Below are 26,004 nucleotides of genomic sequence, written 5' to 3' on the forward strand. Positions count from 1 at the left end.
TTAGGATATGTTGGCTGATCTGAATTGTGTTCTAGATCCAATCATAACAAACAGAGAGCTGTTGTGTGTCCAAGGTGAACAGGAAGAATATATACATGCATAAAGTCAATAAAGTCAGAAGGTTTGCTTTAGACTGTGCTGCAGTTTATCATCAAAGACTGACAAACAGGCACCATGCTGCCAATAAATGGCATCAAGTCTGACTTGAGTTTACTTTTTTTCTTCTTTTTTTTTTAATCAAGATTAAATTTTATAGCAACCACAGCAGAGATGACCAGGGAAGGTGTGCTTGAGGGGATATAGCTAAAACAGCTGGTTTCAAACTGAAGATGAACTGAGGTGCTGCACCCAAGTTTGCAGGTTCAGGGAGGGACAAACATCTGCTGCAACCAGATTGGATTGAGAGGAGAGAGCAGGCCAACAACAACAAAGAAACAACAAACACACTGTGGAAGACCGAAGCAGAGATTAAAGTTGAACTAAGGATGTTTCTCTGGCTGCCATGATTCACTGAGTAATTCAAATGCTTTTTTTAATGCAGGACCCACCATGCATGTAAAAGCAAGTGTTTCACCAACATTTGTCACTAAAAATAGACCTGCAGTAGAAATGTATCTAGGAGCATGCATGTGAATATAAAGTATCACAACATTAGGCACATGCAGCCTAAGTTTTTAAACAAACACTGATAACATAACAGCAGCAGTGATGATCAGAGTTTATAGTGGATTCAGCGACTCGAGTACGCCGAGTTCTGGAGGCATCAAAGAGGTTACAGTTGTATTGGAGAAATCCCAAAACTTTAGGATACAAATTCATACAAAGACAGAAAGCCTGGTGAAATAAATTACTGACACAGTTGGATGTTAAAAGTAAAGACATGAGTACAAATGTACTCACAGAGCTTTGTTGGAGGCTTTGACCACTGGCAGCAGCCTCAGAAGAGCCTCCTCTGAAGCAGCGTATTTCTTCAGGTCAAACACATCCAGATCTTTTTCTGATGACAGTAAGATGAAGACCAGAGCTGACCACTGAGCAGGAGACAGTTTATCTGTGGAGAGACGTCCTGATCTCAGGGACTGTTGGATCTCCTCCACTAGAGAACGATCATTCAGTTCATTCAGACAGTGGATCAGATTGATGCTTTTCTCTGCAGACAGATTCTTACTGAGCTTCTCCTTGATGTACTGGACTGTTTCCTGATTGGTCTGTGAGCTACTTCCTGTCTGTGTCAGCAGACCTCGTAGGAGACTCTGATTGGTCTGCAGTGAAAGACCCAGGAGGAAGCGGAGGAACAAGTCCAGGTGTCCATTTGGACTCTGTAAGGCCTTGTTCACAGCAGTCTGGTAAAGATTTATTTTCTCTGGAAATGGTTTAAACCACAGCATAAACTGGAAAGGCCACCAAGAGCCTCTTGTTTGTTGTTCTTCCAGCAGATTGAGTCCAGAGTTGATGAAGGTCAGATGGACATGAAGAGCAGCCAGAAACTCCTGAACACTCAGATGGATGAAGCAGAACACCTTGTCCTGGTACAGTTGTTTCTCCTCTTTAAAGATCTGTGTGAACACTCCTGAGTACACTGAGGCTGCTCTGATATCGATGCCACACTCTGTCAGGTCTGATTCATAGAAGATCAGGTTTCCTTTCTGCAGCTGATCAAAAGCCAGTTTTCCCAGTGACTCCATCATCTTCCTGCTATCTGGACTCCAGTGTGGATCTGTCTCAGCTCCTCCATCATACTTTATCTTCTTCACTTTGGCCTGAACCACCAGGAAGTGGATGTACATCTCAGTCAGGGTCTTGGGCAGCTGTCCTCCCTCTCTGGTTTCCAGCACATCCTCCAGAACTGTAGCAGTGATCCAGCAAAAGACTGGGATGTGGCACATGATGTGGAGGCTTCGTGATGTCTTGATGTGGGAGATGATCCTGCTGGCCTGCTCCTCATCTCTGAATCTCTTCCTGAAGTACTCCTCCTTCTGTGGGTCAGTGAACCCTCTGACCTCTGTCACCATGCCAACACAGTGAGGAGGGATCTGATTGGCTGCTGCAGGTCGTGTGGTTATCCAGAGGTGAGCAGAGGGAAGCAGTTTCCCCCTGATGAGGTTTATCAGCAGCACATCCACTGAGGTGGACTTTCTAGGGTCAGTTAGGATTGTAGTTTTGTGGAAGTCCAGAGGAAGTCGACACTCATCCAGACCATCAAAGATGAACACAACCTGGAAGTCTTCAAAGCTGCAGATTCCTGCTTCTTTGGTTTCAGTAAAGAAGTGATGAACAAGTCCCACCAAGCTGAACTTTTCCTCTTTCAGCACATTCAGCTCTCTGAAAGTGAATGGAAACATGAACTGGATGTCCTGGTTGGCTTTGTCTTCAGCCCAGTCCAGGCTGTATTTCTGTGTTAAGACTGTTTTCCCAATGCCAGCCACTCCCTTTGTCAGCACTGTTCTGATTGGTTCATCTCTTCCAGGTGGGAGTTTAAAGATGTCTTCTTGTCTGATTGTAGTTTCTGGTCTGTCTGGTTTCCTGGATGCTGTTTCAATCTGTCTGACCTCATGTTCATCATTGACCTCTGCAGTCCCTCCCTCTGTGATGTAGAGCTCTGTGTAGATCTGATTCAGAAGGGTTGGGTTTCCTGCTTTAGCGATGCCCTCAAACACACACTGGAACTTCTTCTTCAGTGCAGATTTAAGGTTACGATGACAAACAGCAGCTGGAAGTTCTGAATAATAATAATAAAAATACAACTTTAACAATCATATTTTACAAAATGTTGATGACAATTTCTGACCCACTGAGAAATGACAGAACACACTGGTGTCACAAGTGTCTCATTTATCCAGCAGCTTAAATCTTTAGATAAATCCTCTTACTGCTCTGCAGACGGTCAGCCAGCTCCTCCTGCTTCATTCTCCTCAGGAAGTCCACTGTGATCTTCACAAATGCCTCTCTGCTGCTCCTCTGCTCATCATCCTCCCTCTGAAACTCCAAGCACTGGGGCTTATTTGGATTCAGAGCCTTCTGGATCTTCTTCAGCTCGTTCTTCACAAAAGTGATGATGTTGTCCTCCAGCAGCTGGAACAGAATACTTTATGAATGAGCCACCACTCTGAACTTCAGTCTACACAACATCAAGAAGGTCCTGAGAAAATGTGAACGCTGGTTTCAGGGCGGAGTCAAGGAGGCCATTTATGTGAAAAGGGAAAGACCATCTCTGAATGGAGGAGGGGCCTAAGGGTACATCTGTCACCATCTTTAACAACACTTTAACAAACAACATGAGATTTTAACAGTAATGTAAAAATCCTGTGATTCATTGTTATTAAGCACAAACACATCTATGGACCCGTTTCCATTAGTAGCTGCTCAGATCGACTCACCACAGGTCGCCACGACTGGACTGGATCCACTGGTTTCCATTACAGTTGAGGACCACCTAATGTGGTCGTCTCAATATAGCCGAGTGTCAACTCACATCATTAGTAAGTGTTAATGCTCCTAATTTCCATCATATTTGTCATTTATTGCTCAAAGTTATTGAAGAAACAGTTATTCAGCTTCATTCTCACTGATCTCAACTACAAACTGTTTCACTTTGGTTTCTGTTTAAAGCCTCGATGTTTAAAATGTTTCCCTGTGATCAATGTTGCCTCTAATGTTTCATGTGTCTGAACACACAAACTCCCTGAGCGTCCCTTGGACCACTGTGAGCAACTGCAGACATGTGCACTGTGGTCACGCCAGCATCGAATCATCCAGGTTACATGTTTATTAAAGTAATCTAATTACAGCATTTATGTTAGACGACTTTTAATTAACTGCTTTAGCCCACTTACAATGAAAATTAAAAACAAACTTGTTCATGACCTGTGTAGCATGTTAACACTATTGGAAGTAAAAAATAACTTGAACTCCAATTTTGAAAACACAACTTTATTTTTTATTTATTATTAAGCTCTGACTTGTATTATGAGTCTGAGTCTGTGGTCTGGGAGAGAGTCTGTAACTCTGGATGCAAATTTACAGGAAATAATGACCAATGTTGGGCAATTAATTATATAGTTACTTCTTCAAAAAGGTAAAACAAAGTTTTTTGCAGCTGTTTACCTAAAAATGCAGCCAAGGTGTTTTTTAAATAAACATTTCAATCTATTTACAGAACAATCAGCTGTTCTGCATCAAATCTGATGCCACACAAATTATTTGTGCCACTCCAAAAATAATTTCTGTCACTATGAGATGAAGGAGAACAACAGCCTGATACCTGCAGGCCTGACAGCAGCAGATGTATCACTGCTGTAACACCTGTAACACTCAGCAGTCGCCTCATTGTTCTGACACACAACAACACTACTGACTACACTACACACTAACTACACACTAACTACACACTAACTACACACTAACTACACACTAACTACACACTAACTACACACTCACTACACACTAACTACACACTAACTACACACTAACTACACACTAACTACACAAGATTTGTGCTAAACGTCACAAATCTCTCACATCTCAAACACGCCGTCACTCCTAAAACTTCCCCTCCCTAAACAACTAAATGCCATGTTGCCATATCATGTTTTGATTGGTTGGCATGGTACTTTTTTCGACCAATAGGAAAGGGTGGGGTGTTTTTGTTTCATCTTTGCTCACAGGTGGAGAGCGCTTTCGAGCGTTTTCCTTATGAAACGCAGTATTTAACGTTTCTTCCCGCAGTAAATATAAACAACAATATTATTCAGGAAGAAAACCAAACAACCAAACCAACTCCAAAGGTTGTACACGTTGTCATTAACGTGGCTTCACTCCACATCAGCCGCTTTGCTAAAACACCGACCGGTGTCGGCACATAAGGACGCTGTCGTAGCCTGTCAGCGACGTTGATTAGCTGTGTATATACGAATGTGAATCGCATCATTGGCTGGACTATGGGATAAGGTGGCATCGTTCTGATCCCATACGGGAGCAGCCAGTCACTGACTAACACTGCAAAACTGAATTGTTAACCTATTTACTTTAATTTCAATTCAGGTGGATTTTTTTTGTGTGCAATGCAGATTTTCTGTGCACAGAGACGTGCCAGCAGTCAAAGTTTGTTTCTTTTGGACATTTAGTCCACAGAGTCCTTGGTGTTCTGAAAGGGACCTATAAATAAATGTATTATTAATAATAATAAAGTAGTTGTTGTACATGTACAGACCATAAATATGGAGTCCAGCTGTGTTTGATGCTGCTGGGCAGACTGACCACTGGGAACCTCTGAGCTCTGCTGGTCCACTCTGTGGAGGAACCATGGACACACACACACACACACACACACACACACACGAGGCCACTTTGATTATTGAAATGTGAATTTAGCCTCTAAAAGCTGTGTTCAGTCACTTTTGCTGCTTCCCTTGTTGCATCTGTATTTGTAGTTTCTCTGTCAGAGATCAAAATGATCAATAATACAAATGATCCTCCAGAGTCCTTCCACTGTTATCCTGATCACTGACACTTCTTTGTTGTGTTTTAAACTCTGTAAAAACACAAAGATCATAATTCCCTGAATGACTTCAGTGTTTTTCTAACTGAACTTTGATTCTAAAGTTAAAGGCCGTTTCTCAGTAAATGTACTTGTGATACGTCATCATTCACAGATCAAGTACGTTTCAACTCAAAGAACGTATAAAGCCAAGTGTGTAAGTTCATCTCTGAATGTTTGTGATTCCTACGTTAAGTTTAACAACGATATATGAAGCTCGGACGTCTGTGCGCTGCTGAGTCTGTTTGTTTGTTCATTCCAACCATCAAACTGTTCACCTGCAGCACAGTTTGTTTGTTTTTCAAAGTAAAACTGTGAAACACTTTTTTCATACTTGTGTTCAGTTTTGTATAGAAATGATGCAAAATTCAGTGTCAGGTTAAATGTGACAGAAACAGCTCACACTGACATCATCCTGATAGAAGATGAGTGCAGGAAAACCGTGTTTGCATTTGTTTGCACTGCTTTCCATGTGTGAATGAGGCGAGTATCAAAGTGCTCAGAGGAGAAAAGCTCCATATAAGAACCATTACTCCCAGTATTATTCCAAACTGGTCCAGCCTATAAAGATGAACTCTGTGTGAACAGCTGACCTGTGTCATGTGACCAAGAACACAAACATGATCTACTGTCAGATCAGGACACGTCACAGTTACTGTGTTACTGTTTAACAGCACACTGCAACATTCACACGTTCATCTAACAAACTGGATCATTAACAGCTGCATTTTCACACGTTTCACTTTGATTCACTACAGATTCAGCAGACAGAAAGAAGTTGATGAGGAAACAACAGTTCAGTTCATTTCTGTCCTGGTTGATGAAGATGGCAGCACTGCTGAGGAGCAGGAAGTGGGGATCAGACTGAGTGAAGAGTTTCAGGACAGAGAGTTTGAGAACATCTCCTCTTCCTAAAAATAATCTCTGAGTATCTGCTGTGTTTGTGGAAACACTCCAACACACAGCGCTGCACATATGAACATGTGTGTGAAACAGAGCTGACATTAAACATGATGGAGCATTTATTCACAAACACACAACAACATTTACACACACATTACCTCTCTGCAGGACGACACACGCCTGATTTAAAGGTAATATCAGCATCTTTAGACTCGTCACTCTGTAAGGACACAGAGCTGGGTGGAGGTCCAGGCTGGTTCCTGTGAATAATGATGGAGCAGTGATGTGAGTGCTGAGCTGTGACATGGAGAAGAGTCATGGACAGTTAGAGATGGTCATCTCACCTCTGAGCTTTGGTCTGGCTCTCATGTTGCCCACACAGAGTGGTTTTAGAGGGAGGGACTCCCTCCTCTCTGTCCTCACACTGATCCATGCTGCTCAATTCACATCAGCTCACACACACTTTCTACCTTCACCTGCAGAGGAAACACAAATCATTCATGTGCACATCAGCTGAAATCCTCCTTTCCATCATGTGTGCTGTCCAAATATCAGCTGCTTCCTTCCTGCTTCATCTCAGTGTCAGCTGAATGCAGTCAGACAGCAGTGTGAGGCAGAGGAAGCTGCCATCAGCTGCTCTACTATCAGTCCACTAGATGGAGCCATGAAGCACACACGATGCATTCACTGGCACACACGATGCATTAACTGACACACCCTGATTCACTGTGACTGGAAGCTTCAGTCAGTCCAACACGTGTGAACAACATTTTAAACATTTCAGCTGATCCATGATTCAAAGAGGATCAGCAGAGTTAAAGCTTCACACTAATTATTCCTGCTGAGTTTGCAGAGAACTGCACTCACACTGATTTACTGTTTGGGAAACTAGAAAAATTTTAGTCTTGAACTGGCTGCGTAATGCAGACAGGGTAGGACCCGAATATAATGGTGAAACATCTTCAAGCAACTTACAGAAGTCCAGACGCTTTTCTTTCCAAGCTCCTTACACTACGATGACCTGGATGACTGAGAACCTTCACAGGAAAAATGAAACACACTGAACAAAGAATGCAAGACTTTCACAATAAAACAGCAAACAAAGGAACGCAACACTGACACGAAAGCTTGACAGAGGAGTGCAGGAAAGGCAGACGAGAGTGAGCGAGGGAAAGAGAAGACATGAGAGACATGACAGGCTGAGGAAATATAGAATGGAGCACAAGGCCTCACACAAACACACACAAACACAGACACACACAGACACACACAGACACACACAGAGACACACAGAGACACAGAGGGAATCTAATGATCAAGGAACTAAACAGGAAGTATAAGAAACTCAAAGCAGCATAAATAAGACTGTAAATGAACCAGAACAAAAACCATAATACAAAATATCACCAAAACACAAGAAACTCAAAGTGCTGGGTCAAAGGGACCCAGAACCATCACAGTACCTTTCTTTGCTCTTCACTGTTTGAGTGCAAACAGACTCCACATTAAACTATGACAGCATCGTCCTTGCTGCTGCTGTCAGACCTTTTATTCACTCACTGCTCGTGTTTCTATTGAAGGTTTTACTCATCAATGAGAGTTTAAAGCTTGCACTTACAAGGTGACTACCAATAAAAATGAGTGTGCATTACTAGTAAGTAAGTAAGTAAAACTTTATTTATATAGCACCTTTCAAGATAAAAATCACAAAGTGCTTCACAGAAGCTAAAACCTAAAAATAAAAATCAACCAAAAGCAAGTTTAAAAAGATGAGTTTTTAGCTGTTTTTTAAAAGCGACCACTGAGTCCACAGATCTCAGGCTCAAAAGGAGAGAGTTCCACAGTCTGGGGGCCACAGTTCCAAAATCTTTGTCGCCTTTTGTTTTCAGCCTCGTGTGTTGGACAGCAAGCAAGCCCTGGTCACATGACCTCAGGGACCTGCTGGGAATGTATGGATGTAAAAGTTCACTGATATATGTTGGTGCTTGTCCATGCAGAGCCCTGAAAGTCAAGGTCAAAACCTTAAACTGGATTCTGAATTTAACGGGGAGCCAGTGCAGCTGGATCAGCAGGGGTGTGACATGGGAAAATTTGGAGGACTTGGTCAGAAGCTTTGCAGCAGCGTTCTGAACGACTTGCAGACGCTCCAAAGAGGCTTTACATAAACAAGTAAACAAAGAGTTACAATAGTCCAGACGAGATGAAACAAATGCATGAATGACCGTTTCTAATTCGGAGCGCAATACAACAGGACTCAGCTTAGCAATGTTTCTCAAGTGATAAAAACAGGAGCGAACCAGAGATTTTACATGGGCATCCAAAGTCAGAGCTGAGTCAATACTAACACCAAGGCTCCTGATAGACGGTTTTGCAAATGTAGCAAGTGGACCCAAGTTTTCCACAACACTAGGTACAACATTTTTAGGAGCACAAACAAGAACTTCAGTCTTCTCCTCATTTAGTTGAAGAAAGTTTCCAGCCATCCAACATCTAAAGGAGTCTATGCACTTATGCAAAATCTGTAGCTTGGAAACCTCATGGGGCTTAAAGGAGATATATAACTGAATATCATCTGCATAGCAGTGATACGAAATGTCATTAAAAGTGCTCAATAAGTGTTGAAGAGGAAGTAAATACAGTAAGAACAATAAAGGCCCCAAAACTGAACCTTGTGGCACACCATAAGCAAGAAAAGTAGAAGAGGAACTGTACTTAGAGGTAGCCACAGAAAAGGATCGTTCATGCAAATAGGATTCAAACCAGTCCAAAGCAGCCCCTGATATACCCACCCAGTGTCTCAGCCTATCTAGCAGAATATGATGGTCCACAGTATCAAAGGCGGAGGTCAGGTCCAACATCAACAGAACGGAGCATTCTCCTGCATCACATCTCATCAAAATGTCATTGGAGACTCTAAGAAGTGTAGTTTCAGTAGAGTGAGCTCTATGAAAGCCAGATTGGAATTTATCTAGAATGCTGTATTCATCTAAAACAGCTATAAGCTGCTTAGCAACAACCTTTTCTAAAATCTTTGAAATGAACGGTAATTTTGAAATCGGTCTGTAGCTACTAAGAAGAGAAGCATCAAGCTTAGGTTTTTTTAACAGTGGGTGAATGACAGCATTCTTACAATAAACAGGGACCTGACCAGAAACCAGTGAGGTATTGATAATTGTGAGCACACAGGGACCAACAGACTGAAAGACATTTTTAAACAAAGATCCAGGTAAAATATCAAGAGAGCAGGAGGATGCTTTCATTGAATTAACTAACTTGACCAGCTCAGGTAAGGACACAGGTAGAAATCTTTCTAAGATTGAAGGCCTAGCTTGAGTTGGAGCAGACAAAAGAGACATGGAAGGAGAGATATTGTTCCTCACATTACTGACTTTTTCAACGAAGAAGGAGAGAAATTTTTCACAATCTTCATTTGATGAAATTGGGACAGCATGTGGAGCAGGAGCAACAATATCACTAATGGTGTCGAATAGCACCTTAGGGTTACCTCTGCTCTTAGACACTAAGTCTGAGAAATAGGCTGCCCTCGCATCTCGAACTGAAGTGTTAAAAGAGACTAAAAGGTCCTGGACATGCAAACGCGTTTTCCTCCATAAACGCTCAACCTTACGGCAGCAACGCTTTAAGGAGCGAATGCTGTCATTTATCCAGGGAGATGACTTTGAAACCGGAGCTAGTCTAGTTTTGACAGGACAAACATTGTCTAAAATACAAAGACAATGATTATTAAAGAGATTTGTTAAAAAATGAACATCTTTATAAGGAGATAAAACTAAATTAAAAGCATCGGAAAATTTAACAGCAGTAGAGGAAGTTAAGATGCGAGAGCTAACCAAATGTCGAATAGGAGAGAGGGATAAATGAAAAGACAGATTAAAAAGAATACAGTGATGATCCGAAATAAAAATGTCCTCAGTACAAATAAAATCAATCTTTAAACCTAAAGTAAAAACAAGGTCCAGTGTGTGTCCTTTGGTGTGTGTGGGACCAGACACATGCTGAGTAAAATGAAAAGAATCCATGACGCTAAGGAAACCTCTGGCAAAGAGGTCAGAGTCATCATCAACGTGTATATTAAAATCCCCGACTATAACCAGTCTGGACAGCTTTGAAGTCGAGGATAAAAAGTCACTGAACTCCTTTAAAAACATGCTGTTTAGGCCAGGCGGACGATACACTACAGCGCAGTAAAATGGATCTTTATGTCCAATTCTAACTAGCTGTAGTTCAAAGGATGAAAAATGCCCGACCAACACTGCGCGACAGTAAAACAGGCTTCCAAACACCGCAGCGACACCTCCTCCTCGACCCGACGTCCGAGGCTGGCTGATGAATGAGAACCCACTCGGACAGAGTTCGATGAAGGATGAAAAGTCGCCATCGCGCTGCCAGGTTTCGGTTAGAAATAAGAAGTCCAGTTTCTTGGAAAGAATAAAATCGTTCAGCAGGAACGTTTTATTAGTCATTGATGGAGCGTTAAAAAGCGCCACTCTCAGCGAAGTAGAAGACACTTTATTAACAGAAGCGGCCCGATTTAGGGGACGAAGAAGCAGAGAGTTTGATCCGCGACGTTCATAAGTTCCACTCACCGCGGGGATGGAAGGCCAAACAACAGGAGAGTCTGGATGAACACTCCTGAGGTAGCGCCGTCTCATAGATCCAGGTATAGTTAGTCCCCGCTTCCAGAACAGTCTGAGTTTTACCTGGACACCTGCTCTTTTTCCTCTCCTCCTCCGTGACTTGTGCGGACGCAGAAAGGCGCCACTGATGACAACTAACGAAGATCCAGACACCGGTGTCGGCAGCGGATGATGGAAAATACCGCAGGAGGATAAGGCATCTTGACTTATCATAGAGGATCGGATGGATAATAGCATCAGGCGATCATAGACAAGGGCAGCCAACACATTAGTGACAAAAAGCGAAAGCAAAAAGGCCGAAAAAAACAGCACAGAGAAACCACGGCCGGCAGCGGCAAAGCCAAACACAGGCGCCATCTTACCAGAAGTGTCAGAGCTACGGTCATTCAACCATTAGGTCGAATGACTTGATAATAAAAATATTTGTTTGATGCTTTGCATTGAGGCGCATTGTTGAATTTGCAGGGACACAATAACCACAGATCAATTGTTCAAACCACTACAGTAGGGAGCCATTTTATGAATAATAAAGTAATAATAATACTAATACTACTACTACTAATAATGTTAATTTAAGTAATTGTTTTTGACTGAACATCACATATAATGTAACAAGCAGTAAATTCAGGTTAAGTGCATTATCAGCATTTGGAGGAGCTCCTTATCCTTCTTTTTACTGCTCACCTCTGACAAAGTGTTCTCACAGTTTGCTAGCTTCTTTCAGCCTGCTAGCTACGCTAACAAGTCCACTGCCTGCACGTGACTCAGTCACATGACAGGCAGCTAGCTAAGCTAACTCATGTTAAAGGTCAAAGAAATGACGTGATGGGAGTTACGTCACAGACTAGCAGAATTTAGTTATTCAGCATAATATTTAATCCTTATTATCTGCTTCTCTCACCTCTGTTTACATCTGAAAACAAAAAAATTTAGCCAACAGTTTATTAGCGTTGGTGAAATTATAAACAGGCATCAGCGCGGTCACCTATACTGTCCTTTAATGCTGGAGCAGCAGGAACACCAGTTAATCTAAAATCTCCTTTTCTCTCTAAAAAAGTGACAGCAGACTGAGTCAAAGACAGAAACCTTATATAAACACCAAATATTCACTTCCTGATCCAGGATTCAAAGAGGATGTTGAACTTACTTAGCTTCTTTCCATGAACGTCTTCCCTCTGCAGCTCTCTGCTGTCTGGACCAGGTCTGTGTAGAAACAGAGAAAATCCTCTGCTTCTTCTCCGTCAGCAGTCCTCTGTGTCTGCAGACTGCGTCAGATTAAACACTTCACACCAGCAAAGACTCTGATGCTCACAGGTCAAAGGTCAGCTGCTGCACCTTTTGTGATATTAATTTGATCAATCATTAACCTGCAGCAGGTTTCTGCTCCAACACTCTAAAGAACCCTGAGAACAAATCAGATGATGTGGGTGTGTCTGCAGGCTTCAATAGATAAGCATTAAACACTTCACACCAGCAAAGAGGCTGAAGCTCACAGCTCAAAGGTCAGCTGCCACACTGTATATAACAATACACTTTTGAACAGTAGATAGCCTGTAGGCGTCTCTGCAATGATAAACAGTTTACACATTAAACACTGAACCATAAAACAGGCTTAAGCTGCAGCTCACAGGTCAAAGCTCAGCTGCTGCACCCAGTTATGAGTTTAAATAAATCATTAATCATTATCTTTTCCCTCTCAGCACTTTCACTTGGCCTTGGGGTGTTTTGACTGAGCTACACTGTATGTTTCAACTGTTGTAAATAAATTGGGAGTTAGGGCTGGGCGATATAGCCTAAAATCCATATCATGGTATAATTTGAAGCACGTGCGGTAACAATATATATCGCGATATATTCTTTTCTTCTGTATGACTTATTTTCCACACTATAAGTCACACTTAACATCCTTTAATTTTCTCAAAAATCGAGAGTGTGCCTTATGTATGAATTCTGGTTGTGCTTACTGACCTCGAACCAATTTTGGCGTGCAGAAATCTGTTAATAATGTTTTAGTACAACTTTGGCAAGCCGCGGGGTGGCGCAAGATGGCGAGTTGAGCAGTCGCATGAATTAGGAGCTCGTTAAACTTGTCCCAGAATTTACCTTGTGTTCGTTATTGTTTCCACTCGAAAGTAGTAAAATGACTGCCCCAAGTATAGTTAAACCTGCTAAATTCAAACTCGACCTCAAAAAACAAGAAACAACATCGCCATGTGATGAAAAGGAAGACAGCAGAGAAGGAACGGATCATGACGTGGCAATGGACGTAGCAGTGATGAGCAAAAGGGAACGGGGCAACGATTCGGTTCCATCTACACCTTGTAAGAAGCCTGCAGAAAAGAAAGCTAAGTCAGCAGAGATAAGTGAAAGTGACAAAGTCTCCAATGCTACTATATTGAAAGCGATTCTAAACCTTGAAAAAAGAGTGGACGAGCAGCTAGCTGACCTGAGTGTGCAATGCAAGCAAGCTAGTACGATGCTAGCCAGCCTAGCCAAAGTGGTTCAGTTCAACTGAGGTTGAGGAGGGGAAAGAATATAAACAAAAGGTTAAAGAGTTGGAGAGACGAAACGAGCAGCTGACCAAAGATAACTACAATCTCAAGGAGAGAGTGAGAGAGCAAGAAAGGTACAAAATGAGGTGGTGCCTCCGGATTAAAAGATTAGAAGAGAAAAAAGATGAAGATGTCAGATCGCTGGTTACTGGAATTCTTGGCAAGATCGCACCTGATATGATATCAAAGCTTGAAGAATCTGTGGATGTGGTGCATAGAGTTGGGAAGAAGATTGAGAATAAGGTCCGACATATCATCTGTTTGCTCTGAGACATGTAAAAGAGGAGATTTGGCGCCGCACCAAAGATTCGGCTGTCTGTAAGAACGGGGGTTTCCTCTTCGCTGAGGTACTGCTGCGAGAGGACTGGGAAGAGAGGAGGCCGCAAATTGAACAAGCCAGATGGGCTGGGAAACGGGCCTTTTTCCGGGATCCTCATGCATACATCGAAGGACAGAGGATTGGTGACGTTGAATGAAAGACTTGATGTAAGACTGTATACAGTGGAATATTGTCAATGGGACAAAAGAGTTCTACTTAAAGTTAAAGATTATTAGTCACTGAGTTGGTGACAAGTGTTACAATTTAAACTCATATTTATATATTTTTCTTTTCTTTTCTTTTCTTTTTTAAATTATTATTAGTTATTTTCTTAGCATATTCTTGTTATGGTTCACTCAAAAATTTCTTTTGGTTCATTAAACGTTCGGGGTTCGAAGGAAATTGTTAAGAGAAAGGCACTTTTTTTATTTTGCAAGGGGAAAAATGTCACTGTCTGTTTTTACAAGAAACTCACTCTGTGGATGCCGATGTTACCTTTTGGGCTAATCAGTGGGGAGACAAGATTCTTTTCAGTCATGGATCTAACAGATCTGGAGGTGTGGCGATTTGTTTTAATAAGTTCCCAGGGGAGATTATAACATAAAGCTGATAGTGAGGGTCATTGGTTAACTGCAGTTTTGAAGAGCGAAGGTATATTTCTAATTGTCATAAAACTTTATGGACATAATAATGAGGGTCAAAATAAAAGTCTATTGGAAAATCTAACAAATGTTATTTCAGAGTTTAAAGTTATGTACCCCACAGATTACATCCTAGTAGGAGACTGAAACATGACACCAGATGAGTGGATGGACAGATGGCCTCCTCGCTTAGGAAGGAGGCAACAGAATAACAATATTGAGAACTTTGCTAGTGATAATAATTTTACAGACATTTGGAGAAGTTTGAATCCTGGAGTTAAGAATTATTCATGGTTTAAACCTAATGGAGAAAGCAGGTCAAGAATTGATTATTGGTTAGTGAGCGATGACATTTTGAGGTGTACTTCACAATCTAAAATCTCCAAAGCACCCCTATCTGATCACTGTTTCATTGATCTTGTCTTAGAACCAACAAGGATGAGACGTAGTAGCAGGGGATATTGGAAATTTAATGCCAGCCTTTTAAATAAGGACAAGTATTGTGATAAAATTAGACATATAATTACAGATATAAAAAATAATGACTCAGTAGTGGTATTATACAGAAATGGGAATTTGTTAAATTCAAAATCAGAGAATTCACTATAAAATTCTGCAAAGAACTGAACAGGGAAAAACGGGAATATGAAAGTAATTTACTTCGTGAAATAACTCAGTGCTGTCGTAAAGAAAAACTAAACATGCAAGAGAAGAATAAATTGATGGAGTTACAAACTAAATTAGACGATCTGTACCTAGAGAAAGCCCAGGGTGCCTTTCTAAGATCGAGAGCCAAATGGATTGAGGCAGGTGAAAAGAACTCATCATATTTAGTAAGCTGGAAAAGTGTAGACAGAGAAATCTAATCACAAGCTTGTGATAAATGGGACTGAATGTAAAGATTTCAGAGAGATTGAAAAGGAAGTCTTCACTTTTTATTCCAAATTGTACTCCTCAGAATTTGACTCATTTGAACATACGTTCATATTAAAAACTTTGCAGTCTTTTGGTTTTGGAGAGGAATTTATCAATGTTATCGAGATGTTATATAATGACATCAACAGCTCTGTTTTGCTAGAACATGGTACATGTTCAAGGTTTGAGGTTAATAGAGGGATAAGGCAGGGATGTAGCAGCTCACCACTTCTTTTCATCATGGTTGCTGAGCTGTTGTCTATTTTGATTAAAAACAGTCACATTGACGGGTTAACTGTGATGGGTGAACAGATAATAATCAGTCAGCTGGCAGATGATACCACCCTGTTTTTAAAAAATGAGGACCAGATTCCTTTAGCCTTACAGGTGATCAACCACTTCTCTAAAGCTTCTGGCCTACAGCTGAATATTAATAAATATGAGATACTAGCTCTGCATGAGTGTCCCCTGCAAGCAATAAGTAATATACAGATCAAAAAAGAGGTGAAGTATCTGGGCATTGTAATTTGCAAGGATAAGATATCAACAGAAAATAAGAATATCTGAGCCAATATAGAAAAGTGTAAGTTTTAAACAGGTGGCTGCAGAGGGACATAACTCTGTTTGGGAGAATCTTGCTAACCAAAATGGACAGTCAGACTCATCTATCCAGCCTTTTCTCTGCCCATATCTCCAAAACTAATTAAATCTATAATCTTAATTTTAGGTTCATATGGAGGAACAAATTTCATTATATAAAGAAAAATGATATGATTACGAATTATGAAGAGGGTGGGGCTAATGCCATTGACTTTGATGTTATGAATGGTGTACTAAAATTGAAATGGTTAAGATCTTTCATTAGGAACAAAAATTCCTTTTGGAACATTATTCCCAGTGTGATTTTTGGCAAAATGGGTGGAATAGACTTTTTGTTACGTTGTGACTTTGATTGCAGTTCGTTACCTGTTAAACTCTCAGCTTTCCATCAGCAGGTCCTTCTCTACTGGAAATTAATCTATAAACATAACTTTACTCCTCACAGTACCCCTATATGGAACAACAGGTATATCCGTTTGTGTAGATCTAAAGGGATTTGGGCTGTAGCTCATTTTATGGATGAGAATGGGGTCTTATTAAAACATGAGACGTTTTGTGAGAAATTTGATGTAAGATGTACTGCTAAGAGATATAAATCCCTAGTGAAAGCCATCCCAGTCCCTTTGAGATCAATGATAAAAGAAGATATTGTGCACTCTAAAATTTTTCCTGGACTGAGGCAGCTCTACATAGCTGGAGTTGAATTTGGTGACGGCAGGTTTACAAACAAAGTGATCAGGAATATTTTGATAAGTGAAATTTGCCCTAATCCGGTTAAAAGAAATTATATCCTTAAAGAATTTGAGACCATGGAGGTTAAGGCGATAAGAAAAAAGTATATTTCACTTCCTCTTTTCCCCAAAGTAAAAGAGGTTCACTTTAAAATCATTAATGAGGTTTATCCAACCAATGAATTCTTACGATGGAAATTTAACTTAGATGTGAACGCCTGCACATTTTGTGAAAATGATATTGAAAGTCTGGATCACTTGTTTTTCTACTGTGAATCAGTGCACTGCTTCTGGACTGACATGTGGAGCTGGCTACAGTCCAGGAGAATTCAGTTACCACATTTGACAGTGACAGTAATAAAATTTGGAATACTTGCTGAGAATGCAGATTTTGACCTGCTGATTAGGACGTTTTTGTTAATGGGAAAATTTTTTATTCACAAATGCAGATACTTTAAAGCTAAACCATGCATAAACAGATGTCTGAATGACTTTAAACTCTGGGCTAAGTTGCTGAAACTTGTGAATAACAAGAAAGCCCATAAACTTGTTGTTTCATTTAACAAGTTTAATCTACGTTAAAAAAAACGAAACCTCCCTATTTTATAATCATGACTACCCTTTTTTGCTCATGGTATTTTTTGCCTTTGGTTCAAATCCTTCAATGACTGTTCTTTCTTTTTGTACAAACTCTTTTAGCTTTGTGTTTATTGTTTGGTTTTTTTTGTTTTGTTTTTTTCTTGCTATAATGCTCAACCGAGGATGTTACATATTCGGATTAATGATGGTGCCTTGTATGTTATACTGTTGTTTGTAAATAAAGTTTTAAAAAAAACTGTGGTAAGTTGCACTGCTTGATGGATTGTCAGAGCATTACGGCTGCCGTGGTGAGGAGCTTCACGGAGTAATCTGGGTCCAAAACTCCATCTGCTTCAGGTCCCAAAGTCAAACGAACACTAAGAGTTAAAAACAGTCTAAATTCTTTCATCTTTAATAAAATTATCAGCGTTGCTGCTTTACCAGGTGTAACAATTAAGTTTATCTGCTTCTCCAGGCATCCATGACCACAGAAGTTATTAAATTTAACGGAGTTAGAAGTTAGCAGGAAGTTAGCTCGCTAGTTTACACCTAAACATTTCATACCATGTTCTGACTGAGAGATTTTTGAAACTAATTCAAACGTACAGCTCTGCTATCACTTCCAACATAAATGAAGACAGAAAACTAAACAGCAGTGACGTTTGTAAGGTTACTGAAGTTGGACTACCTGGTATATAATGTTGTGCTACGTGATTGCTAGCTACACAGCTATGTTAGCATAGCATTAGCACAGTGAAGCTGGAGGATGAACGCCAACTTTTTTTCCACTCGATAAAAGTTAACATGAGGGATTCTGGTGGTCAGAGACAAATGCAATCGCATAGCAGGATGCTATACACGGGCCAAACTTCAATCAGGAGAACAACTGAGATAATTCATCCACAATACGAGGTTAGTTATTAATATACTGCAACAACATGGGAATAGAGCAGCTGCGAGAGAATTCAACATTAATGAATCAATGTTACGGAAGTGGAGGAAGCGCAGTTTTAAGCTTTCCCCATATTTCAAAAGTGCTTCATCTCTTTGCTGTGACTGTCGCCCGCCATAATTTGCAGATGATAATGGTTGTAGCCGCTGCGATGCTTTCGACCAAAACAGGCGCAGCTTGATGAACATCATCAACATGCGCTATCGCGATAGAGTGATATAGTCAAAATCTCTATCGTTGGCCAAATTTATATCGTTTCTATCGTATATCGTTTATATCACCCACCCCTACTGGGAGTGATTTGGTTGTATTGGTTTTTTTTTGGTTTTATGTTTCCATGTAGATGAATAAAGACAGATTCACTCTTACCTTTTCAAAATGGCTATAAGGTAGACCACGTCTATGCTTTTCTGCCTCTTCACAGATAATCCCAGTGATTTTCCCTTGGTCTGAAATCTCACCTGATCTTGTGATATTGAGAGTCATCTGCCTTTGAGGCAGCTAACCAAACAGTGTTCTCTAAACTCTTTAACTTTAATATACTTTGATATATTTCAGATTTCTGAGCTCTGCTCTGACTCCGTGCCAGTAGCTCCTTAATATGACTTTAGTTTGATCAATAATTAACCTGCAGAAAGTTTCTGTTCCGACTCCACCACGCCGAACAACCCTGAGAACAAATAATATGATGTGGGTGTGTCTGCAGGCTTCAGCACTGTGCGCATTAAACACAATAAAAGACTCACAAGTTCCTGCTCAAAGGTCAGCTGTCTTTAGATCAATCATTAACCTGCAGCAGGTTGTGGCCTGATGTGTTTGTAAGAGTTTCACTTTCAGGAGGAGAAGATTTAAACGAGTTACATAAATGTGAACTACAAAGTCTGTGACACACAATTTACTGCAAACTGCATAAAATCTGACCTGAAGAAATCCAGTCTTCTGCCTGTTGTGGTTGTGACAGCTGCTCGTAGGAGAGTTTGTTTGTAGGAGGTGGAGATGTTCTCAGAACGAGTGCGTAATCGTCTCTTTGTGTAGACGCTAAAGGCTGTGAGCCTCTCTGCTCTGAAGCTCTTCAGTCAGTCCTCACACTGAGAGTTTAGAGGCTGAACTTCTTGTTCCTCCATAACACTGTTTTCATGAAACAGCAGAAATGAGCTTCTGTTTCTCAGCAGTGCGCACACAGAGAGCCACTCCTCTCTGCCCAGTCTGAACAAATCAAAGTGAAACGTCTGTGAAAACACAGCTGCTGATGAAACTGTGTCAGATTAATGTCTCAATGTTTCACTGTGAGGTTAAAAAATACATAAAAATGATTTAAAGAAGTAGGAGGCAGATTTTCACAATAAGAGCACTTTGTTTTTAATTCAGTTAATGTCAAACTGTCATCAACACCTCTGTGTTGTCTCCGTCTCTGAGCAGATTCAGGCATTACTCAAATAATAAAGGCTTTTTATTACTATTATATTTTTCATTAGTCTCCAGGCTGATGATTATAAACAGAATTATTAAAGTTTTTATCATTTCAGGCTGAAAATCAACATGAATTTGGTTCTAATCAAAGAAGCTCCTTTAATGTGTGTCATTAAAATCTTCACACAGATTTAAAAAGGTGACATTAACATTAAAATAAATGAATGAAGCTTCAGTTGAGAGCTTCATGCAGTCATCATAAGCAGCTCATAGCAGTCACAGCTCTTTATTACGCAGCTTTGCAGGAATTAAAGTGACTGAAGTCTCAGAGTTTGTGTGAGAAGCTGCTTTATGGACAGCTGTACATAAATCAAACACACAGGTTTGTCTGTAGATGATTTAAAGTGTGTCGTTGTGCAGTTAAAGCTGTTTGTGTAACGCCCTGACCTCCTGTGAATGAAACAGCCAATCAGATCCATCAGAGAGAGAGCAGGAAGTGTTGTGTGCTTGTGACAGAACAAGGAAACAGTGATGATGATGAACATAAAGATCCTCTGATGACGTGTTTGTGTTTCCAGTTACAGTAACGCTTGTTCATCTGTTGCTCTCCTACACTTTCCTATAAATAAAGGAGAAAAAGTCCATTTAGTTTAATTCCCTAAAGCTCAGAGTTACACTTCACATTCCTGCAGTCCAGGGGCGATTCTAGGATCAGAGCTTTGGGGGTGCTGAGCACCCAGAGAGCTGCCCAGCCAGCCAAGATACACTTTACTCGTCACGATGAGACTTCTTCCCTGTCTCTGTCAGTTCCTGCATCCTCCCTGTCCTCGTCGTCTGTTGTCTTCGTCTCCCTTATCAGTCATCATAATTTTACCATCTCTGTGCAAGTCTGCAAATTTCTTTATTAAGTCATAAGATTCTTAATTCATCAAGTCTCTCTGTGCCTGGGTCCTCGTCTCAAAACATGACATCACTGTGTTGTGCATTTTAACACAATTTAATCCCACATTTGTAAAAGAAAAGCAAAACACAAAGTCTGTAATAAAACCATCAAATCTGATAAAGGTTATTTAAATGCTGCAAAAGAAGAATGGATTGGAATAAAAAAAATACATATCCTAACCTTAATTACTGGGAGAATAATGAATGATGCTCATAGTGAGTGAAAAGTAAACTGAGTGCATTTTTTGGACAGAGATTTACTTTTAATGTGTATGCATGATATAATACAGATGCATTAAAATACACTCCAAAAATAGAAGTGTTCTTATACAAAATATACAAAATCTACAACACAAACACACTCCCAAAACAGAATAAATTATTACATATAAATTATTACAAAATATTAAAATATATATATAAAAAAGGAGGCAACTTTGCCTGTGGTAGAATGTATACCATGCATGAAAAAATATTTACTGCAGATACAAATTTTACTAATTTAATAAAACTAATTTTGTGTTGTAAGATTTATGAGTTTTATGCTTTCATAGTGGTCCTTAGGAGAGCTTGACATTTTATCAGGTGGTCCACACTGTAAAAAGTTTGAGAAACACTGATAAGTGTCTGTGTGCTTTTGGAAAACATTTAAAGCTGCAGTACAGAATCTTTGAAACAAGCTTAAAACATTTTTAGAAACAGAGCATCTGCTCCTCTTTACAGCTCCTCACTCCACCAGGCTGTTTGGCACTTTCTGATAGTGTGCAAATGTAATGTACGTACTGCGGCAGTCATACAGACAACTGGACGGTCAGAAAGTTGGCCGACCTGTTACTGGCTGAGGTTTCAGTAGAGTTGTGGCTGAACCACATAAAATATATCATTAATTTTAATCTCCCCGATCAATGATAATGTTATGTTGGGATGTTGTTAAAGAGGTCAAAATGTTTCAACCCAGTTTGTTTTGCAGATTCTGTACAGCAGCTTTAATATAGGGATGACACAACTTCCAGATTGTGAGTAAAATCAGGTTTTTCCTCTTTGTCAGTTTAACAGTTTCTGCCTGTCACTGTTTCCTGTCTGTTTGCTTACCTGCTTCTTCTTGACCTTGTTCTTTCTCCTCACGTTCCCTCTTTCCTCTCTCCCTCTTTGGACTGACAATCATACACAGATAGATTGTATTCAATTAGATGAAAAATTACATTAATATAAAAAAATCTATTAAGATCACTAACAAAAAGTCCTCTCTCAGTGTACTTTCAACCAAAAGGCAAATAACCAAACCACATGAACATCTAATAAAAGATATAAATATTGAAACATTGATCCAACATTATTCTTGATTCACAGGTCATGTGATTTTACACTTTTACCTGAATGTGGCTCCTTTTTTTAAAAAAAACTTCCTTACATCCATGATGAACCTGGCTGTCTCTCTGAGTTATAAGGTCAATGGGCATCCAGTCAGTTAGCTAGTTAGTATCCATTTAACTCAGGACAGTGGTAACAACAGCAGGCTGCGGACAATTTTAAGTTTTAGATTTTAAACAGGCTGTAAACATTTCAATGGGAGCAACAGGACGGTCAAATGTCGCTGATTTTACTACAGAGCAGGACGGATTGTAGGGTAGCAAACATCGTCGGGAAACACGTTTTCAACACTGCAGGTTACCTGTTGTAATGTTTTTCACGGTCTGACTCCTACCAACTATATAAAGAGTAACTGAAGGTTAAATGCAGCCAACATGTCCTGTTTTAAGGCAGGCACTTACACCTCCGCTCTGCTGCGTCTCAGCCACCATCGCTCTGGCAGCAACAGCGCTAGAGTCAGAGCAGGGGAGAGCTGGAACAAACTATTATGGGGGGGGGGGGGGGGGGGGGGGTATCTATATTTTTGTTGTTAAGATGTTACGTCTCAAACAAGTACTGTTTGCTTTTAATATTTTTAGTAGTGTGTCACACAAACAGCAAATATTGTCAAAAAAGTAAGAAATCTTTGGGGGTGCTTTGATTCTACCCTCAAATATGGGCTAAAATCGCCCCTGCTGCAGTCCCATCAAAAAGCTTCACTTTGGTAAAACATTTACATGTTAACATGAAACACAGAGAGACTGCAGAACATCTGGAACATCTGCACTTTGACCCACACTGTTATAATCAGAATATTTCCTACATATTTCAGACATGAAGCAAACCTTTATTTTGATTTCTTACATGTTCATGGATGGATGGACGTGTTTAAACTGCTTCAACGTCCCACGTCTTCTATTTAAATATGAATTGTAAACGACCTGTAATCATCTGTAAATGATTTGAGGCACACTGAGGCCACCTACAGGGCAGGTGGGGAACAGCAGGGATCTGTAATCAAATGAGATGTTAGTGAGTGAGACGTTAGAACAAACGGACTTAAGATGGCTCGAAGTGATGAAAGTTGATCTAAAAATGAAGATAAATCCAAAGCAGCATCAGATGAATGTTATCATTTCCAATTACGGTGCCCTTCATCTAATATGGAAATGTGTTTTTTTGCCGTGTTGTTTTTCTTCCTATTGTGTTTAGGCCAGAGATGCTCTTCAAACAGCTGACAGACCACATTACAAGAACATGGTGTGAGTCTGATTTGATATTCCAGTCAATGCTGAGAGACATTAACCAGGAAGTCAGAGGTCAGCTGATGCTGCGAGCAGGAAATGAACCAAGGGAGAGGTTCACTCTACTCAATCTCAAAGAAAATATGCTGGTATTTGTTGATGTTGATGGTACAATAATAATATATAATATAATAAATAATAAAATATCGTGATGTTGAGATGTGTTGTTGGTGTTTGTATTTTCTGTAAATATTTTTTTTAATGTAAATGCTTTGTTCCAGACAGACAGGGAATCGGTTGCTGTACAATAACGTCATCTTGACATTGACGAGGAGGGCGAGAAAAACTAGTTTTGTCCTGCAGATGGCGATCTTGCACCGTGTTCAGAGAGCCGACACTTTGATGATGATGCTCTACTCAACTTACTTTAGCCTGGGTTGGACTCTATATGAGCAGCTTCCACTCTGGTTTCACTGTTAAACACACTTGTTTGATTTCAATTGTAAAAGTTGGAAAATAAATATTTTATTGCAAAATTATTTGTTGGTACATTTTTTGAGGGTCAAATATCTTGTTTGATTTCAGGAATGAACTGTTAAGGTGGAAACAATGAATCAGGTTAAAATACTTTAAATCAGTGAGGATGTATAATGTAATTTAAATGTTGATAATGGTTGTAGTGGGCTTGTAATGTAAATGTGTCTGATTAAATGTGACATTAATGGTGACGCTGCATAAACCTGATAAAACAGTTCTATTAGTGGGTCTGTGTGATCAGCATCAGTGGGTTAAGGTGAGGCCTTGACTAGCAGAACGTCATGTTGGTGACAACACATGAGCCAACATCAGACTCCGAGCGCTACGATGCTAAAGATCAGAAGTGTGACATCATCGTTACCTGGCAACAGAAGCCCTCATCTTTATTGGAGGATATTTACACCAGCAACACTGTTTAGTTTGATATGACAGATTAACAACATGCTGTGATATCCAGTTCATCTGTAATAGATACTGGATCTAATCAGTCAGCAGATATTTGATCAGCTTATTTATAACTATACTAGAAACAAACACAACTGTGTTGGTGATTCATGCAAACTTGCATATCAGCCTTTGAAGGTTTTGTAGTATTGAGAACAAAGAGGTTGTGTTAGGGCTGAAAAGCCCGACTTGTTCTCCTCTGCAGGTCATCAAATGCACCACAGAAGTTTGTATTTGCACAGCCTGTATATGTTTGATGGCTTTATTATTCTCTGTTCAAAGACAATAACTGTGGAAAATGTCTCATGTAGTATCAGCTTCATTTAAAATGACTGCAAACATTTAGAGAACATGTGCTGCTGTTTGTCCTACATTTCAACACTGAATGAACCCTGAAAACGTGATGGCAGCTGGCAGATTGGAGTCCACATGAAATATCGGCTGTATGAAGACTGGAAAATATAGATGATAACAATATGCAGCGAAACATTTGTGGACATGGATAAACTCTCTGATCCAAAAAGCAGGAAGTGACACAGCTAGAAAATGAAAGTGTGTAACAGCTGAAGTCAAATGTAATGCAGAGTTGAATCTGCACTTGGATCATCTGTGAAAGGTCCACATGTAGGGATTACATGAGTCCTGATGTTTGTCAGTCCAGCTTGATAACTCCATCTACTGTGGCTACATATACTGGGCTGGTAGCTCCACAGTGTTGGAAACAAACTATTCAATGTGCAAATTTAAAATCATCGTCTCTTCTAACACAGGAGCCATGTTGAGTTTACAGCCGACCACCGGCAGTCTGAAATGGAATGAAGCCCATTGACAGCCAGCAGGTCTGAACAGGAACGCACCCATTTGTATGCAATGATGTGGCTGCAGCTGACACAGGATTGGTTCAAACTAAACATCAGACGCATTTCACAGAGTTCACAAATAAACTCACATTTTTATCTTTGAAGATCATCATAAAGTAGAATTGATGGTCCAGTAGAAACAGCAGGAGGTTTGAGCCCTTCTGATGCAGCAGAAACAGGATTTGGAGGAAGATGTTAACAGATTAGAAAGAATTGTACACTGTGGATCAATGCAAGTCTTTCTAGATAGACAGATCTTTAATAATCCCTCAGGTAGGTTCCTCTGGGACAGTCACAGACAGAGACACCAATTCTGACGTCCTTTGAAAGTTTGAATTTTCATCACTCGTCATGTACACAGATGTTAATTCTACATGTTCCTAGAACTGAACTCTAAATCAATATGAAGAAAATGCTCCTACTGATCTGCATATATGTTGATATCAAATCATTTTCCAGCACATGGATAAATCTCTATAAATCTTTCAGTCTGATCAGAATGGGCACAGTGTTGTTATTGCAGCTGATGTTTGAAAAGCTAAATGTCCATTTTAAAATGGTCGTGTGTAGGATTGTGTTTCCTTCCTTTGTGCAGTTCTTACAGTAAACATGTTTGAATGTTTCCTGTTCCCCTGATGCTTCTACCTGTTGGATAAAGTTGGTTTGAACAACATGTTCTTATAGGTTTCAATGAACTTCAAACTGTGATCCACTTACAAAACTGTCTCATTTTATTGGAACGATCCACATTTGCATCCATTCACGGTACATTTGACATCTGAACACGTTTGTACACATGATGAAAGGACAGATGGTGTTTGTGTGTCCTTC

General features: G+C 40.1%; 2 protein-coding genes across 7 annotated transcripts in view; one reads left to right on the forward strand and one right to left on the reverse strand.

Annotated features, from left to right (window-relative positions):
• The window catches only part of LOC146490339 (protein NLRC3-like), a 265,325-nt gene that overhangs the window by 152,462 nt on the left and 86,859 nt on the right, over nucleotides 1–26,004 (reverse strand). For 2 of the 6 annotated variants that reach the window (XR_014872813.1, XM_085153304.1), the window contains exons 1-5: nucleotides 6,784–7,119; nucleotides 6,598–6,699; nucleotides 5,210–5,288; nucleotides 2,871–3,072; nucleotides 901–2,719 (exon numbers count right to left, since the gene is read on the reverse strand). Coding sequence is in view for 5 of the 6 variants with exons in the window: in XM_085153304.1 (XP_085009430.1) it covers nucleotides 901–2,719; nucleotides 2,871–3,072; nucleotides 5,210–5,288; nucleotides 6,598–6,699; nucleotides 6,784–6,872 (2,291 nt within the window). In the remaining variant the exon portion in view is untranslated. Of the gene's footprint in view, nucleotides 1–900; nucleotides 2,720–2,870; nucleotides 3,073–5,209; nucleotides 5,289–6,597; nucleotides 6,700–6,783; nucleotides 7,120–7,414; nucleotides 7,432–12,244; nucleotides 12,353–26,004 lie in introns of those variants that run through there. The other 4 variants (XM_085153302.1, XM_085153303.1, XM_085153301.1 and 1 more) reach the window with 4 other exon arrangements.
• Nucleotides 1–26,004, forward strand: part of LOC146490341 (uncharacterized) — a 170,583-nt gene that overhangs the window by 100,299 nt on the left and 44,280 nt on the right. The window lies entirely within an intron of this gene.

The sequence above is a fragment of the Neolamprologus multifasciatus genome, unplaced genomic scaffold (assembly GCF_963576455.1).
Source record: "Neolamprologus multifasciatus unplaced genomic scaffold, fNeoMul1.2 scaffold_5, whole genome shotgun sequence".
NCBI lineage: Eukaryota > Metazoa > Chordata > Actinopteri > Cichliformes > Cichlidae > Neolamprologus > Neolamprologus multifasciatus.